Below are 14,797 nucleotides of genomic sequence, written 5' to 3'. Positions count from 1 at the left end.
TGATTCCGTAAATCACAATAGATTGTGGGAAGTTATGCAAAAGCTAAATATTTCACCTACTATTATTCAATTAATGATGAACTTGTATTCTAAAGCTTCCTCACAAGTTTTAGTAAATGGTTCTCTAACATCTTCTTTCCCGATAGAAAAATCTGTCAGACAAGGATGTCCCATGTCCATGCAACTTTTTTCATTATATTTGGAACCTCTTATACGAAAATTATATGATTGTTTATTGGGACTTAACGTAGACAACAAGATAATTAAAGTGTCTGCTTACGCAGATGATTTGACCTTGCTGATCAGGAACGACAATGAATTTGATTCAATTATGTCGTGTTTTGATGAATTCACTAGAATCGCTGGAATTAAAATCAATGTTAAAAAATCTGGATTCATTAGATTTAACAACTGTATTTTAGGTCCTCAAAAGGTCGAAGAAAGAGAAAAATTGAAGATACTTGGATTGATAGTATATAGGACATGGAAAGAGATGGTGAACAACAACTATGAGTTACTGATCAACAGATTTAAAGTAACCTGTGAACTTCACTCCATGCGTCACTTGTCTTTACTAGGCAGAACAATAATGCTTAATACTTACATACTGTCTAAGCTATGGTACATTTCTCAAATTATTCCACCATCGAATGCACACATTGCAGAAATAAAAAAAACTACAGGATTTTTCTATGGCGCTCACACTTTTTTAAGATTAAAAGAAATCAGCTTTATTTAGAATATGAGAAAGGTGGACTTAGATTGCTGGATCCAGAAAGTCAATGCAAATCACTATTTGTTAAAAATCTTTTAGTTCAATGTGGAGAAAAAGTAGAACATTTTTTAACCAAAATCGAAAATGTTAAAGGTCTTACTATAAACGCCAAAAAGTGGATAACTGAGGCCAAGCAATTAGGCGAAAAAGATATTATCCTATCCAATAGTAACATCTATTCTTTGTTTATAAAAGAACTTAACATAACTCCTTATGTAAAGGAAAAGTTTCCTACCTTAGAATGGGATTTTATTTGGGAAAACATAAACCAAAATTTTCTTTCGATTAACACAAGATCTATGCTTTATATGATATTCAATGATGTAATTGCCAACAAAACAAAAATGTTCAAGTACACGAATCTTGCAGACAACAATATTTGTGAAATATGTAACCAACCAGACACGAACTATCATAGAATTAAGTTTTGTACAAAATCAGGCATTGTTTGGAACTGGATAGGAAAAATAATGGAGCAAAGATTTAAAATCAAGTTAAATAGTCCTGAAGAAATTTTATACAGTAGAATATCTCATAGAAATTGTAAAAATAAGGCAGCCTTATGGCTGGTCTCAGAAGCTATTGTTGACAACGTTGTTCATTATCAGAATCCTAGTCTTTATGAATTTAAAAAAGTAATAAGGGAGCAAAGATGGAATAATTGGAAAGTTTTTAAGAAACATTTTGCTGATAGCCTTAACATTTGCTAAAATGACAAATTTTCAAAGAATTATTAATTATGTAATCAGTAGTTTATAATTAGAAATAATATGTCTGTATCTAGGATTTTAAGTGAATAAAAGTATTTTTTAAATAAAAAAAAAAACATATAATATCTTTTCTGGTGCACATGTTCGGTTGGTGAATTTTTCAAATGAAATGCTTGGCATAAACCAAGAAATATTAAAATCCAAAGTTATATTTATTAAACTTTCAGTATGGGAAAGTCGGGTAAGACAGACACTCTAAGGTAAAATCGCAATAGAAAATAAGGTATTGCTTATCATATCTCAGTTTTTGTGCAGATGAGCAATTCAGGTTGTTTTCTGTCGCAATTAGTTAATTTCCTCCATCAAGACTGCATCCAGCAATCTAAAACATGCTTGTAAATTACACTTTTAAAAAAATAGTCGGATAAAAAGGACACTGCGTAGAAAAAGTACGTTTTTGTGAGTTAAGAATTTGAGAACTTGTTTGAAAACCATGGAACCGACTGGTTCGAGTCCAGAAGCAAAACACAATGATTTTCGAAATTCCGTATTTTATGAGCGCTATATTCACCGGGGATACAGTTTTAAAAGTATTTATGACTAGTTCGAGATGTTGAATGCTTTTCAATCGTTGATTGCTCTTGCCAAAGTCTTTTGAAGGCATATGTAGGATTAAACCGATTAAAAATTTGAAATTTCTGGAGAAACTTACATGTGCCCGTTTGGACAGACATCCGTCTTATCCACCTAAGCAACTTTTTTTTGGAAACGTGTGTTGCTCAAGCTTTTTGACCGAAATCCGCTGATTTTCCCTTATATAGTTAAAAAGAAGCCCAATAAACACTCGATCTTTAAAAATGGATGAAACTTTATAAAATATAGCGAGTTATGAATTATTTTCTGAGTAGATTTCATCTAATAATGGATCTTCAATGTATTTCTTGTTTTTTTTTTTTAACAATTATGAGACCTTGCTTGATGTAAATAAACGAATGGTCTCGAAAGTGTTGATACATATAGGCGAATATAATCCCATCATTAGATTTGTGCCAATCATTGTAGTTTTCGAAACATTGAAAGTGTCCGTCTTACCCGAATTTCTCCTACATATCTGGTGATTTTTTAATAGATAATTTTCTATTTCCTTTCAATTTTCAGCAACTGACTTACGTTAAAAAATATTTTTTCCCCCATTTCCGGTATTTATACCGATTTTCCGGTATTTATACCGATTTTTGACGAAATTTTTGACCAAGAATCGATAGATACCAAATACCGATTTTTGGCAAAACATGCCGATTTCATACCAATTTTTATAAGTTCGTTCCGAAAGATAAATTATCAGCTAGCAATTCTCAGCGAAGTGGATAATATCTTTGTCTTCATGCCATCTGTTTCGAGATCAAATCTTGATCATCGATAACATTGTTTAAAATTATAGCAGTTTTAAACGTTAAAAGATCATATCCTGAAGTTAAATTTATAAAACTTAAGAACCAAGATAAGTGAACACTCAAGATAAATAGCACAAGTCATCAAAATTAAAAAAAAAAATCCGAGTTGCGAATGATATAAAATCATGAATCATTCATTAAGTTTTTTGTCTGCTATTGTTCTCGAGATAACTTTGAGAAAAAAGTGAAAATCATTTAAAAAAGGTGTGCACTTTTTTGACAAAGCTATTAAAAAATTAAAAATATTAGGAAATAAAGGTTTTCACTCAATATTCATTTTCGAAGACCACGAGTATTTTTTTTTTTAAAAAAAAGGAAATGATTTTTTTCTTCGTTATTTTGTCTTAATCTGTAGAACAACGGGAATTTTGACAAAATTTTAAAAAGAAATTTTAACTGAATTAAATTTTCAATTAAAACCATAAGTCAAATTATTTTGCAGTTTTCAACTAAGTTGTTGATATAGTTAAAATCTTTACATCTCATATTCAATCACTTTCTTGACTGATGTCAGAAATAGTTATAATCTAAATCAATTTCTAAAAGCGGTAGTATTTAATTTTTTGCATAGTTTTATCTCTGAAACAAGAACATCTTTAAAAAAAACTGAATCCATGATATAATGAAGCATAATAAATAGATTTAAAAACAACTTTCAGTTTTCATGTAGGTTTAAAATTTAATTAGTAATCAAAAATCGATTTTACCTAAAACTGACCAATTTTTAGATTTCCACACGCCAAATCATCAAAAATAGAGATGATAGACAAAATTTTGACATTTTTTTTAAATTCGCAGCGCAAAAATCTTCCTGAATCAGTAATTAAAACATTAACACCAAAAATGCTGTTCCCCTTTGTAGTATTAAGTATAAAGTAAGCATTCCTGATTGCCTGATTTTTCGATGAAATTTTCGAGACGAGTCCGGTTCAGGATGCCCAGTTTTGGAAAAAAAAACTCCCCAGATTTCTTCCGGTTAGAAAATTTAACAAAAATTTCAAATTAAATTTTGATTATGATTTTTTCCGTAAACGGTTATAAAAATCTTGATTCTTCAAAAAATACTGATGTGCTTCGACAAAAACAATTAAAATTTCAAATTATTTTTCTCCACTTTTTTTTTATTTTTTTTATACTTGCCTGTAATTTGCTCAGGTTTTCCCGGAAATTGCCAGGTTTTTATAGTGGAAAATTTAAATCAATTGAACGGTTTTGACTGGTTTTAAAAACGAGTTCCCTGGATTTGCCCGGCACCGCTGCATGCGAAAATGATTCTAGATTTCTAATTACGAAAAACTTGCAGACTCGGTGTGCTTTTCTGCCCCTTCCATAGAACAATTAAGTTCATCAAAATTATTTTAATAAAAATATACTCCACTTTTAATTTGATTTCAAGATTATTGAAAAGCGAACTTTTTTTCAGGGCTTCTGAGCTTCTATATTATCTTGAATTTTAACGAAAGTTGAAGGTTTTAAGGTTCAAGGAGCCACTTATTAGAAAAAAAAATATATAGGAAGGATATTCAAAACAATAAATAAATTCTTAAAATTTAAAAAATTCGCCCTTTTTTTTAAGGGGGAGGGGAATATTTTAGTACGGGCAAATTGGTACATAATAATAAAGTGTTCTTAATTTTATGACAAAACAAAAACATTGGTTTTGTAATAAAACGTATGTTCAAATAATTAATATGAGAATCTTCATTCATTAAAATGAAAAGCGTCTATTTATCTATACAATATATCATCGTAATTTGGAAGAAACTTTTTTGTCAAATCAAACAATCATCTCACTAAATCAAAACGCTTACGTTTATCAATTTTTAACAAAAATCCATCAAGGATTGTTAAAAAATTTCGTCAATTTTATTGATTTTAGATGGGACCCCCCCCCCCCCTTTTTGGATTCAAAGAGGTTTAAAAATTATTTAGAAACCATTCCCGGTCTTGAAAACGGCTACACTTCTTATTTCACGTTTACAAAATTGTTCGAATTGTGTCAATTATTTGTTAACTTTGTATGGGAGCCCTCCTTTTCTGGATTTGGAGGAGTTTAAAAGTATTTAAGAAGCCATTCCTGGTCTTTAACACGGCAATACACCAAAATTCACGCAGATCGGTGTTTCTGAAAATTGTTTAAATTGTGTAATTTTTTATGAATTTTGAATGAGAGCCCCCCCTCCTCCCCTTTCTTAAGTCAGAGCAGTTTGAAAGTATTTTAAAAACTTGTACCGTCAACGGGGCATCATGCAACAGCGAGGTTAGTTGCAACATTCATATCACACCACACTGATACAATTTTTGATTTAATGTAATGTGATAAAGTTATCTTTTAATGACAACAAAATGACGATGACATAATTTCATGCATCCTAAGATAGTTTTTTTTAAGTTTTTGATTTTCATACAAAATTTGAAAAATCGATCAATAAATGTACGTTTTTTAACATTTTTCGATGCCGTAAAAAACTTTACCCATTATGAGGGAGTGGCTTAATAATGTTATACCAACACTGTTGATGTTAAAATATTTTTCGAACAATCACTCAATTTTTTTAAATAAATATTTTTATAATTCAGTTACCAGTCTGAGGTAAAATGCAACAAAATGCAAATCAAAGAAACACCTTGTAAATCTCATTTTCATATGCTGGAATATGATTGTTTTGCATCACGCGTTTGTCAACATTGGAATTTCTTCCATCAACACATTATTTTTTATAATTTCGGCTTTTAAAATTTTTAGTAGTGTTGTTTTACCCCTAAATGTATGCAGCACCCATATTTTCAGAAAAAATGTGAAAAAAGTTTTCACAAAATAAAAAAATCACTGCATATGGTGTTTTCATGCGTAATGATCTTTAAGTCATCGCTAATTTATCAAAAACTATACATTTTCATACATCAAAAACAAAGTTTGTTGCAAGTTATCCCATTTTCTGAGGAGGATGAAAATAGCAAATTTTTAGAAAATTAAAAATAACTGAAGGAACCAAAAATTTTTCTGACTACGCCAATTTGATGTCCCATCAAACTTGAAACTTTTGATGCATAAGGGGTCTGATGAACTGTGAACATATGGATTTTAGATGCCATTGAAATTGAAAATTGTTGCATGTTGCCCCAGTTGACGGTACTGCCAACAATATCACAAAGGTCTCAGGTATTGATAGTGTTTAGAATAAGCTTGCCAGATTGCCCGGTTTTATCCGGGTTTGCCCGGTTATTTGACGCAAAATTTCGAGAAAGTCCGGTCCGGCCCGGTTGCCCGGATATCGTGAAAAAAGTCCGGATATTGCCCGGTTTTTTTTCACAATTTTCACAAAAAAACCAAAAAAATCTAAGTTTTCGAGTAAGTTTCAGCAAAATCGATCATCGGTATAAAAATTTTCAACGGTTGTTTCAAATAATTTCTCTGATTTACTTTTATAAACCTTTAAATATTTAATTATTTCAAAAAGTTGTTGGAAGTCTGCAACTACATTAATAAAATTTTAATTTCGATTTTTTTTTTGCATTTTTACTTTGCTTTTATATATAATAACACCTAAGTTTTGCCCGTTTTTTGCCCGGTTTTTGGATTTGAAAAATTGAAATCCATGCCCCGATTTTGCCAGGTTTTTTTGAAAAAATGCCCGGAATTGCTAGGCCTGGATAGTAGTGAAAAAATTACTGGCAACCTTAGTTTAGAATGTATGATTATTAAATGAGCATTATTTCCATCACTGCAATATTGCGATCCGGCGACCAAAAAAAGGTCGATACTCATTTAGTTCGCCATCTAGATTTTTTCAGATATTTTTTTCAAAAACTTGAAGCCTTTTTCTGAAAAACAGTTGGCATCTTCGCTCTCGATCCCTCTTGTGTGTAGACAATCTCTCTAACTCTTGTTGACATCAGCGTTTTGACTTTCTCCGCATACCTGGGGAGAAACAGTAGGTACAAAATTGCATTCTCTTTTACTAGACAAGGACAAGCCAAACTGAAGATTAATGCAAAACATGTTTATCAGTTATAGATGACTGATTTAGAAGCTCATTTTGTTGAGTAATCTTTCAACATTATTGAATCATTTATAGAAAGTAAGAACTTTATTAGAAGTTCTTGAGAATATTACTAAGAAATCTAGACACGAATGCCATAATACTAGTAAAGTATCAAAAATAAAACCTTATAATGAATAACTACAAAGAAGGGTGAAATCTTAAGAATTCCAGGAAAATCACTGTGCATTTTGTGCTGCGATTATTATTTATCTATAGATGGCGACCGTCAGAAATTGGTTTAATTTCGAGCTGCCTTCCGAACTCTTCCGGAATCTTGTTCTTCTCGTTGTGAACAACAAATCTCAAATCGATGCAGTAGCGATAATTTTAATTTCGATTCATAGAAATGAAAACGAAATGTAACATTTAACTGACAAGATAAGCTTTGGAAGCATTTGTTACGTTCTTTTATAATCATCACCCAACCACGCTCTTTATATTTAAAATCAAACCCACTTAGAATTGAGGGTAGATTTTAATTTAATAAGTTTATTTCTCGGTTTTCTCGGAAATAACTTTCCACCTTTTCGTATGTCGGATACTTTCGACTTTGGAAACGCACCAGAACACTTTGGGTTGCTTATTGGGGTGGGCTGAATTCCAACTTTTTTCGAATTTCAAAACGCTTGTCGTTTAGGGGTTAACTTTTTGGCCAATACGAACGACAACATTTTTGCAGATTTTCAAAATGGTATTCAGTTAGCTGGGCTTTGATTTGAAGCTTTGCATGGAAAAACGCAAAATGTTCGATAAATGTCATTTTTTATGTTTCTATTGAATACCTTGAAAATTTGAATATTTTTCAATTTATACTACAAGCGTTTTAAGATTCGAAAAAAATAGCATTTCAACTCACATTTTTGCTTATATTGATCTAAGCTAAAATAAAAAGGTTAATATGCTTAACTTTTTTTACTTTTTACATAAAAAATAATTGTTTTCAACATTTTAATGATTTTTCATCAAATTTGGAGTAAATAATTATTTGTTTTGAGTATTTGTATTATTTTTTTTTTTCATATACAAGTCACCACAAAAGCATTTTTTTTTGTTCCTTAATTTTGTTATCACATTAAAATTCGTTTGTTTTTGTCAAAATTCAAAGTCTTTAACACATATATTTGATGTTGGTTGGAATTTCATTTTTGCACAAAATGTGAAGAATATAATAAGCTATTTTTGAATCAAAATATTTCGATTTCGATAATGCCAAAACTCAACTATGCTAAACTCGAATCGTTTTAAAATTCAGATGGGGCTACAAACATATTTCGACTGAATGGTATCAGGATTAGCAATACATATTTTGTTTTGATCAATTTCCAACCTGAATTTGTGATCTTCGACAGTAATGAGAGGGCCATTCTTTTCAAATGATCTTTGAGCATAACCCTCACTCACAGCTGGCTTGAAAACAGTTTCCTTGATATTTTCCATTAATTTCCATTCAATTCAAATAATTTTTCGTTTCATCCATTTTGACCTTTCACAGTCTGCTTTGAGGCGGGGACCTACTATCGAGTCGCGTTACGAGAAAACGCTTTTCAAGACATTTTCCGCTTTTGCGTCGTCCTCGTTGCTTCTACTTATCCGCGTAAACTCAATAAAATGTTATTAAATTTTCCCAAACATGGAACATTTTGAAGTGAACTGAGATAGAGAGAAACTGTGCGCCGCTTTCGAGTCGTGAGTAGTTTTATTCGATTTGATGATGGTTTTTTTTCTTCTTCTCTTTCACAGATGAATTCTTTACGTTGCTGGAACACCGCTGCCGCCATTCAGCGAGAAGGCAAATGACGACGACGAAGACATTGAGCTTTTTCCGATGAATGGAAATCTTCCGGAGCGCATCTTTATCGCCAGCCAGTCAGCCAGCTAGCCCAAAGACGCCTTTCGACCGGGTAGTTTTTGTTTTGGACAAAATCAGCCCGCCCGAGTTGTTGGTCAGAGCAAACAAAAAACAAACCGTGAAAAGATCTTTCCGTTGAAGAAAAACTGATTCCGAGCTTTTTGCTGCTTGATGCTCTGGGAAATTCAGAAACACAAACACAAGGCTGGGGCACTAGCAGAAGGGGAGAAGTTTGAAGAAGTCGTCGAGGAGGGAAAGTCAGTTCTATAATAACATGGAAAACATTTTGATGATCTGACTTGAGGAAAGTTTTCCGGTCTCTAGCAGACGGATTTTCGAGGAGCGAATTGCTACAACAACAAAAAAAAAACCAACAACAGCCAAATGAAACGGAATTCTCATTCGTGGAAGAAACCTGAAAGCTGAAAACATACCCAGGAACTGGAACCATCCCTGGTTTTTGAGAATTGTCAAACTTGTCTGGAACAGGCGTTTTTTGGGCAGAGGACATTTCTACCTACCAGCGGATGATCGGATTAGTTTGGGGGACACTTTCAAGGAGGGTTTTTCTCATTCTTTCCGGTAAGCTTAAAAATGGCACCGGAGATTCAACAGAAAATGCTTGATATAAACTATCCGTGGGTTTTTCTCTGATCCTGGCTGGAAAAGAAGACCTAATCCCAGAAAGAGAAAAAACTAACCATTTCCACAAAAGCCGAGAAGAGCTGCCATGAATTTGCAAAACTGGATCGTAGGCAAAAATATGCGTACGTCGTCGCCTTCATCTAACACGAAAGCGAAAAACTGCTCATAAATAGTTTACGATTCGTTATCCACTGAAAAGTTCAAGTAGATCTCGACGAAAAATAGAGCGCAGAAAAAACTAATCCCGGAAAAAAGGCGTCGTGGTGGATTTCCGCCCCGGAGAAAATTGAGTGCGTTCTTGTTGGAGCATAGAGGAAGAAAAAAAAAGTTAAAACCCTCGACTGAATTCAATTTAGTCGGAATTCGAAGTTAATTGAGTGTTACCAAAAGGGGGACGGGGGAAAAATTCATTGCCAAGTGTATCTCATCCGTGTAAGGGCATTTGTGTGAATATGGCTGCCGGCGAATGGTGGAATGTGTTATAAAATCCTTTTTATTTTATCCACCCTTCTTGGAGCAGAAAGAGCCCCGGAAAAAAGATCCGGTGTTTTACTAAGGCGGCACTGATAGGGTGAAAAAGAAGAAAAAAGAGTATCACTCTGCCAGAGCTCATGTAAAAGATAGTGGAAATTTTTGGGCCCTGCTGCGGGAAAGTTTCACAATTTTGTATCGCCGACGCGCGCCGTGTGACGTGATATGAATATCTGGCTCTCGGATCTAGAAGCAGAATCAGTAGCGACCGGCATCAGCAAAATAAACGACGACAAAGGCTGTGACTGGTGAATTTTTGCCCACTTTTTAGCAATGTCTTCCCGTGCGCGCAACAAGACAAGGTAAGTTTAATATTTTGTTTGATTTACCGCTAGGTTTTGTTAAATGATATATTTGATGAACCATGTTCATTTGTTAAGACAAAATGATAAAGTTTTACATCACAAAATTATATATATAAAAAAAACAATTGATTGAGCATCGAAAAAAACACCGGTGTACAATTTTTGATCTCGTCCGGATGCATAATAACGGAGTAATTGAAAAAAAAAACCATAAAAAAAAAATTTACGATCCCTTTTCTAGACGTTTAATACAAAATCCTAAATCATTAATCGATTGTTTGTCCTGTAAAATTCCCGTGTATGAATTTTCGTCTCGATTTTATGCATGGGACAACAAAAATGGCAAAAACAATAAATATTAAATATGGACGAACCCTTTCTCTGTCGTCTGATGCAAAATTTGAAAACAGGAATAAATTTACCGTTTTACACAACATCAGAATATGAACTATATCTCGATGCTTCCATAATACATCAATAATTGCAAAACCATTGAACACTTAATAGACACGAATGCCACAAGGCCATAACATGCCATAACATAAATAAAACCAAAAAAAAATTAACACCCAATATGGACGCCCCCTTTTCTGCAGTCTAATACAAAGTTTGAAATAAGGAGTCAGTTTTCTCCTTAAATCTGTCGTGCTTAATTTTTTTGTATCGATCCAAAGCATGACATCGTCAATTTTTCAAATGGAGTAGTCAAATGGACGACTCCTTTTGCCGACCCTTTACACAAAATTTGATGTATGAAATAAATTGGTCGTCCCTAAAAAACCTCGCGTATTCTTCAAGGTGAACAGAGCAAAATAGGCGATAGAAGCGCTGCTGAATTTGGGTGATGGTTTTGCGTTGGTGCAAGCGAGATACAGCTAAAATTTCAGTCAACTTTTGACAGATCTAACGGATTTTTCTTGAGGATAGAGAGAATAACTTTTCAATTCCATCGCCTATTGATTGAGGTACAATGCAAGGTTGCCGAAATCACAGAAAAATATACGATTTCACAGCATTTGGAGCAAATTTTCATCACAGAATCTGTGTCACAGAACTTAGAATTAGGAAAATATTCGAAAATTTCAATGATTTTTTTGAATTTTGTTATGTGTTCCCAAAGTTAATTTTTTTTGGGTCAACTATAATTTTGGATTTATGGATTTTTTGGAGCATTATAGGAATCTTAATGGTTATTAATTTTTCTCGATTAAAATGTAAAAAAGAGTCATGTTTTCATGATTTTTTCAAGAAATTAAGGCGGCATCCAAAAATTAAGTAACGCAACAAAAACCACCTTTTTGGCCCCATCCCCCGTATGTCACAAATCGTAACGCTTCGACGTACCCCCCTATGAAAATTACGTTACGCTAATAATTACCCCCCTCCCCATCTTTTCAGGTTTTTAAATACTTATTTTCGTAAGAAAAGATTTTAACATACAATTTTTTGGCACTTTTCAAAACGGAATAAATATCTATCCAAATCGTTTCTTAGTAATCATTGATGAAATAAATTGTTTGTCTTTTTACGGGTTGCTCTGTGCTTGTTAATTGGTGATCTATCTTGTTTGCTTTATTTTTTTAAGGAGCATAACTTGTTATGCAAAATATACTCCACTTAGTAATAATACTCGTCGGAATAGTCAAAATTGAATTTTTTAAATCAATTGGGAAAAATAGTAAAATTTCTAACTGAAGACTGAAGACTAAATCGAGTTCTTGGGGATAAATGTACCTAATATTCGGGTTTCCAATGGTTTTTTCACGGTTATTCAATACACATCTAAAGGAGTCTATGTCTATCTCAGAATCTTTGAATAGTACAGGTTACAAACCAGTTTCAATCATGTTGAAGCTTACAAATATTAAGCTGATTTTGGTTTGCTTATCATTCTGCAAAAATTGAATGACATCAAAATAGCTGCGATTAAACTGAAATTTTGTAGGAGAAAATCGTTACGTTACTATGAGCATACCTCCCCGCCCTCCCCTATGTCACAATTCGTAACCCTCTCCCCCCTAAGAACGCTACGTAATTTATGGATGCCTCTTTTTGCTTTTTCCATCACAGAAAAGATCAAAGTATTTTTGGTGAAATCACAAAAAGTCAGAATTTTTTTTCGAAAACACAGATTTTTTTTCGACTACCTTGGCACAATGGAGCATATTCTGCTGCCGTAGGGTTATAGCAACAAATTCAACTCGATGAAGTTAACTTAATTGTAGAGCTACAATTTGACTATTTCCGTCTGACGATTTGGCATGATAGTACGGTATCGTAGAGGTAACTAAAATAACTCGAGTTCGATTCCTGGTCTAGGCGATTTGTTTCACTTACTTTTCATAATCGATTTTTTTAATTGTTTCATTATACGGCTAGACGCGTCGTTATGAATCTGTATACAGATTCCGTTCGTTTTAAGCAACATTCGTATCGTAAACCCAGGATATTCCGTCGCCTTTATTTGCCGTCTTCTTTTGTTGTCTTGATATTCACACTATTAAATCCGAATTAAGAATGACCTTCCCGCACAAGCGCTGTTCTTTTTAAAGGAAATTTGTCCGCGCATTTCGATGAAAATATGCTACAATCTAAGCAGTCCGTGCTTTCCGATAATCTTATTTTATCAGTCCGTTAGAGCAAGTTCACTGGTGTTGGGAAAAAGTGGTAGAAATTTTCATATTTTGAAAATTTTTCCATGCAAAAATATTTTCAAGATCTTTGGGCGTTGTATTTTTTTACAGCACTGTTTCTTTTCTAGCCGTATGTGATAGAAATATTGCTTTTTTTGCATCACAGCATGCGAAGCTTCAACACGTGTTGTTAAAAAACTTGAACGCCACAGATCTTGAAAATGTTTTTGCATGGCAAAATTTTCAGAATGTGCTGAAAGTGACAAAATTTCTACCACTTTTTCCCAACACCAGTGAACTTGCTCTTAGATGGTCCCAGAACTGAATCAGAATCCATTTGGAATTTTTGGCTCTGCTCTTTTCATTGCCTAATCTGTATCCTACAATTCGATTTTGGCAACTTCCGATTTGACACATGTTCCAAAATACGGTTTTTAGAAGCGACAATACCTTTTAGTTTTCGCTATAAAAGGACCAAAACTTCAAAAAATTAAAAAAAAAAAAAACCAAAAAATTACCAAAATCAACTAAAAATGATGAAGAATTACAAAATCAGCAAACATAAAAAAACAAAGATTCTAAACGAAACAAGAATAGTGCAAAATTGCATCAAAACTATGTAAAAAATAATCAAAATTTATAAAAAATGGTCGGAAATTGACTAAAAATAACGTTAATGATAATAAAAATAGTTATTTTGCAAAAACAAGAAAAAAAATAAAGACCAAAAATCGTTCGATTTTGGGAACATTCAATTTTGACAACACAAAATGTTCGGGAATGTTGCCAAAATCGAACGGAGTCTGTATATAAAAATGGATTTCTGTCTGTCTCTATGTCTATTCCCTATAGACTTGAAAACTACTATACCGATTTACTCGAAAATTGGCAGGTTATTGCTTTTTAAAGGGGGAGGAGGTCTCTCAAAGAAAAGACAAATGTTTGCATAGCCCAAGAACTGATCAAACAAATTAAACTTATTTTGGCATGGGAGGGTTTTGGTATGGGGAATGTTCCTATGAATATTTGGAACCACTCGCTTCTTACAGTGGGGTGATAGGGAGGAGGAGGAGGGCTAACTTACAATTTTTTACATAACTCGAGAACCAATGAAGCGAATGGAACCAAATTTGGCATGAAAAGGTATTCGAATACGAGTAATGATTGTCTTCTTGTTTTTAGTAGGGATATAAGGAAGGAGGTAGGGGGCTTTTATACCATTTTTATAGCATAAATTGAGAGCTTTTTGAGCAAATGGAACCAAATTTGGCCTGAAAGGGTATTTGGGTACCAGAAATGCCCCCCCCCCCTCTCTCTTCTTTAAGTGAGGAGATAGAAAGGGGGCAGGAGATACTTTAGAATTTTCAGCATAACTGGTAAACTAATCAAGCAAATAGAATCAAATTTGGTATGGGAAGGGATTTGAATACTTGAGATGTAACTATGATATTTTGAGATCCTTCTGTTCTTCCAATGGGAAAATTTGAAGGCAAAAGGAAACTTCCAGTCAACTTTTTTAAATTACTCGAATACTTATCCAGCGAATGTAACCAAATTAAGCTTGGAAGGGTATTTGAGTACGAGGAATGTTTCTATAAATATTTAGCCTTAATGCTTCATTCCAGTGGGGTAGTAGGAAGGAGAGCGGGGGCTCCTTTACAATTTATGACTTAACTTAAGAGCTGATTGGAACTGATTGGAGGAAATGGAACCAAATTTGGCATGGGAAGGAATTTGGTTACAAGAAAAGATGCTTATTTGAGACTCCTTTCTCCTTATATTGGTGATAAAGTTAGGGAAGAGGGAAGCTTCCATACAATTGTTTCGTCTAAACAAAAAGTATATCTAA

General features: G+C 33.3%; 1 protein-coding gene across 1 annotated transcript in view; it reads left to right on the top strand.

Moving 5' to 3' along the window:
- Positions 1 to 14,797, top strand: part of LOC129743637 (protein O-mannosyl-transferase TMTC2-like) — an 878,041-nt gene that overhangs the window by 34,069 nt on the left and 829,175 nt on the right. The window contains exon 2 of the mRNA XM_055735714.1: positions 8,726 to 10,312. Within this exon, the coding sequence (XP_055591689.1) occupies positions 10,284 to 10,312 (29 nt within the window). The 5' untranslated portion in view covers positions 8,726 to 10,283. The remainder of the gene's footprint in view (positions 1 to 8,725; positions 10,313 to 14,797) is intronic.

Source organism: Uranotaenia lowii, chromosome 2 (genome assembly GCF_029784155.1).
Source record: "Uranotaenia lowii strain MFRU-FL chromosome 2, ASM2978415v1, whole genome shotgun sequence".
In the NCBI taxonomy this organism is placed as follows: Eukaryota; Metazoa; Arthropoda; class Insecta; order Diptera; family Culicidae; genus Uranotaenia; species Uranotaenia lowii.
The sequence above is the reverse complement of the archived record's forward strand: the minus strand, read 5'-3'. Positions and strand labels throughout refer to the sequence as shown.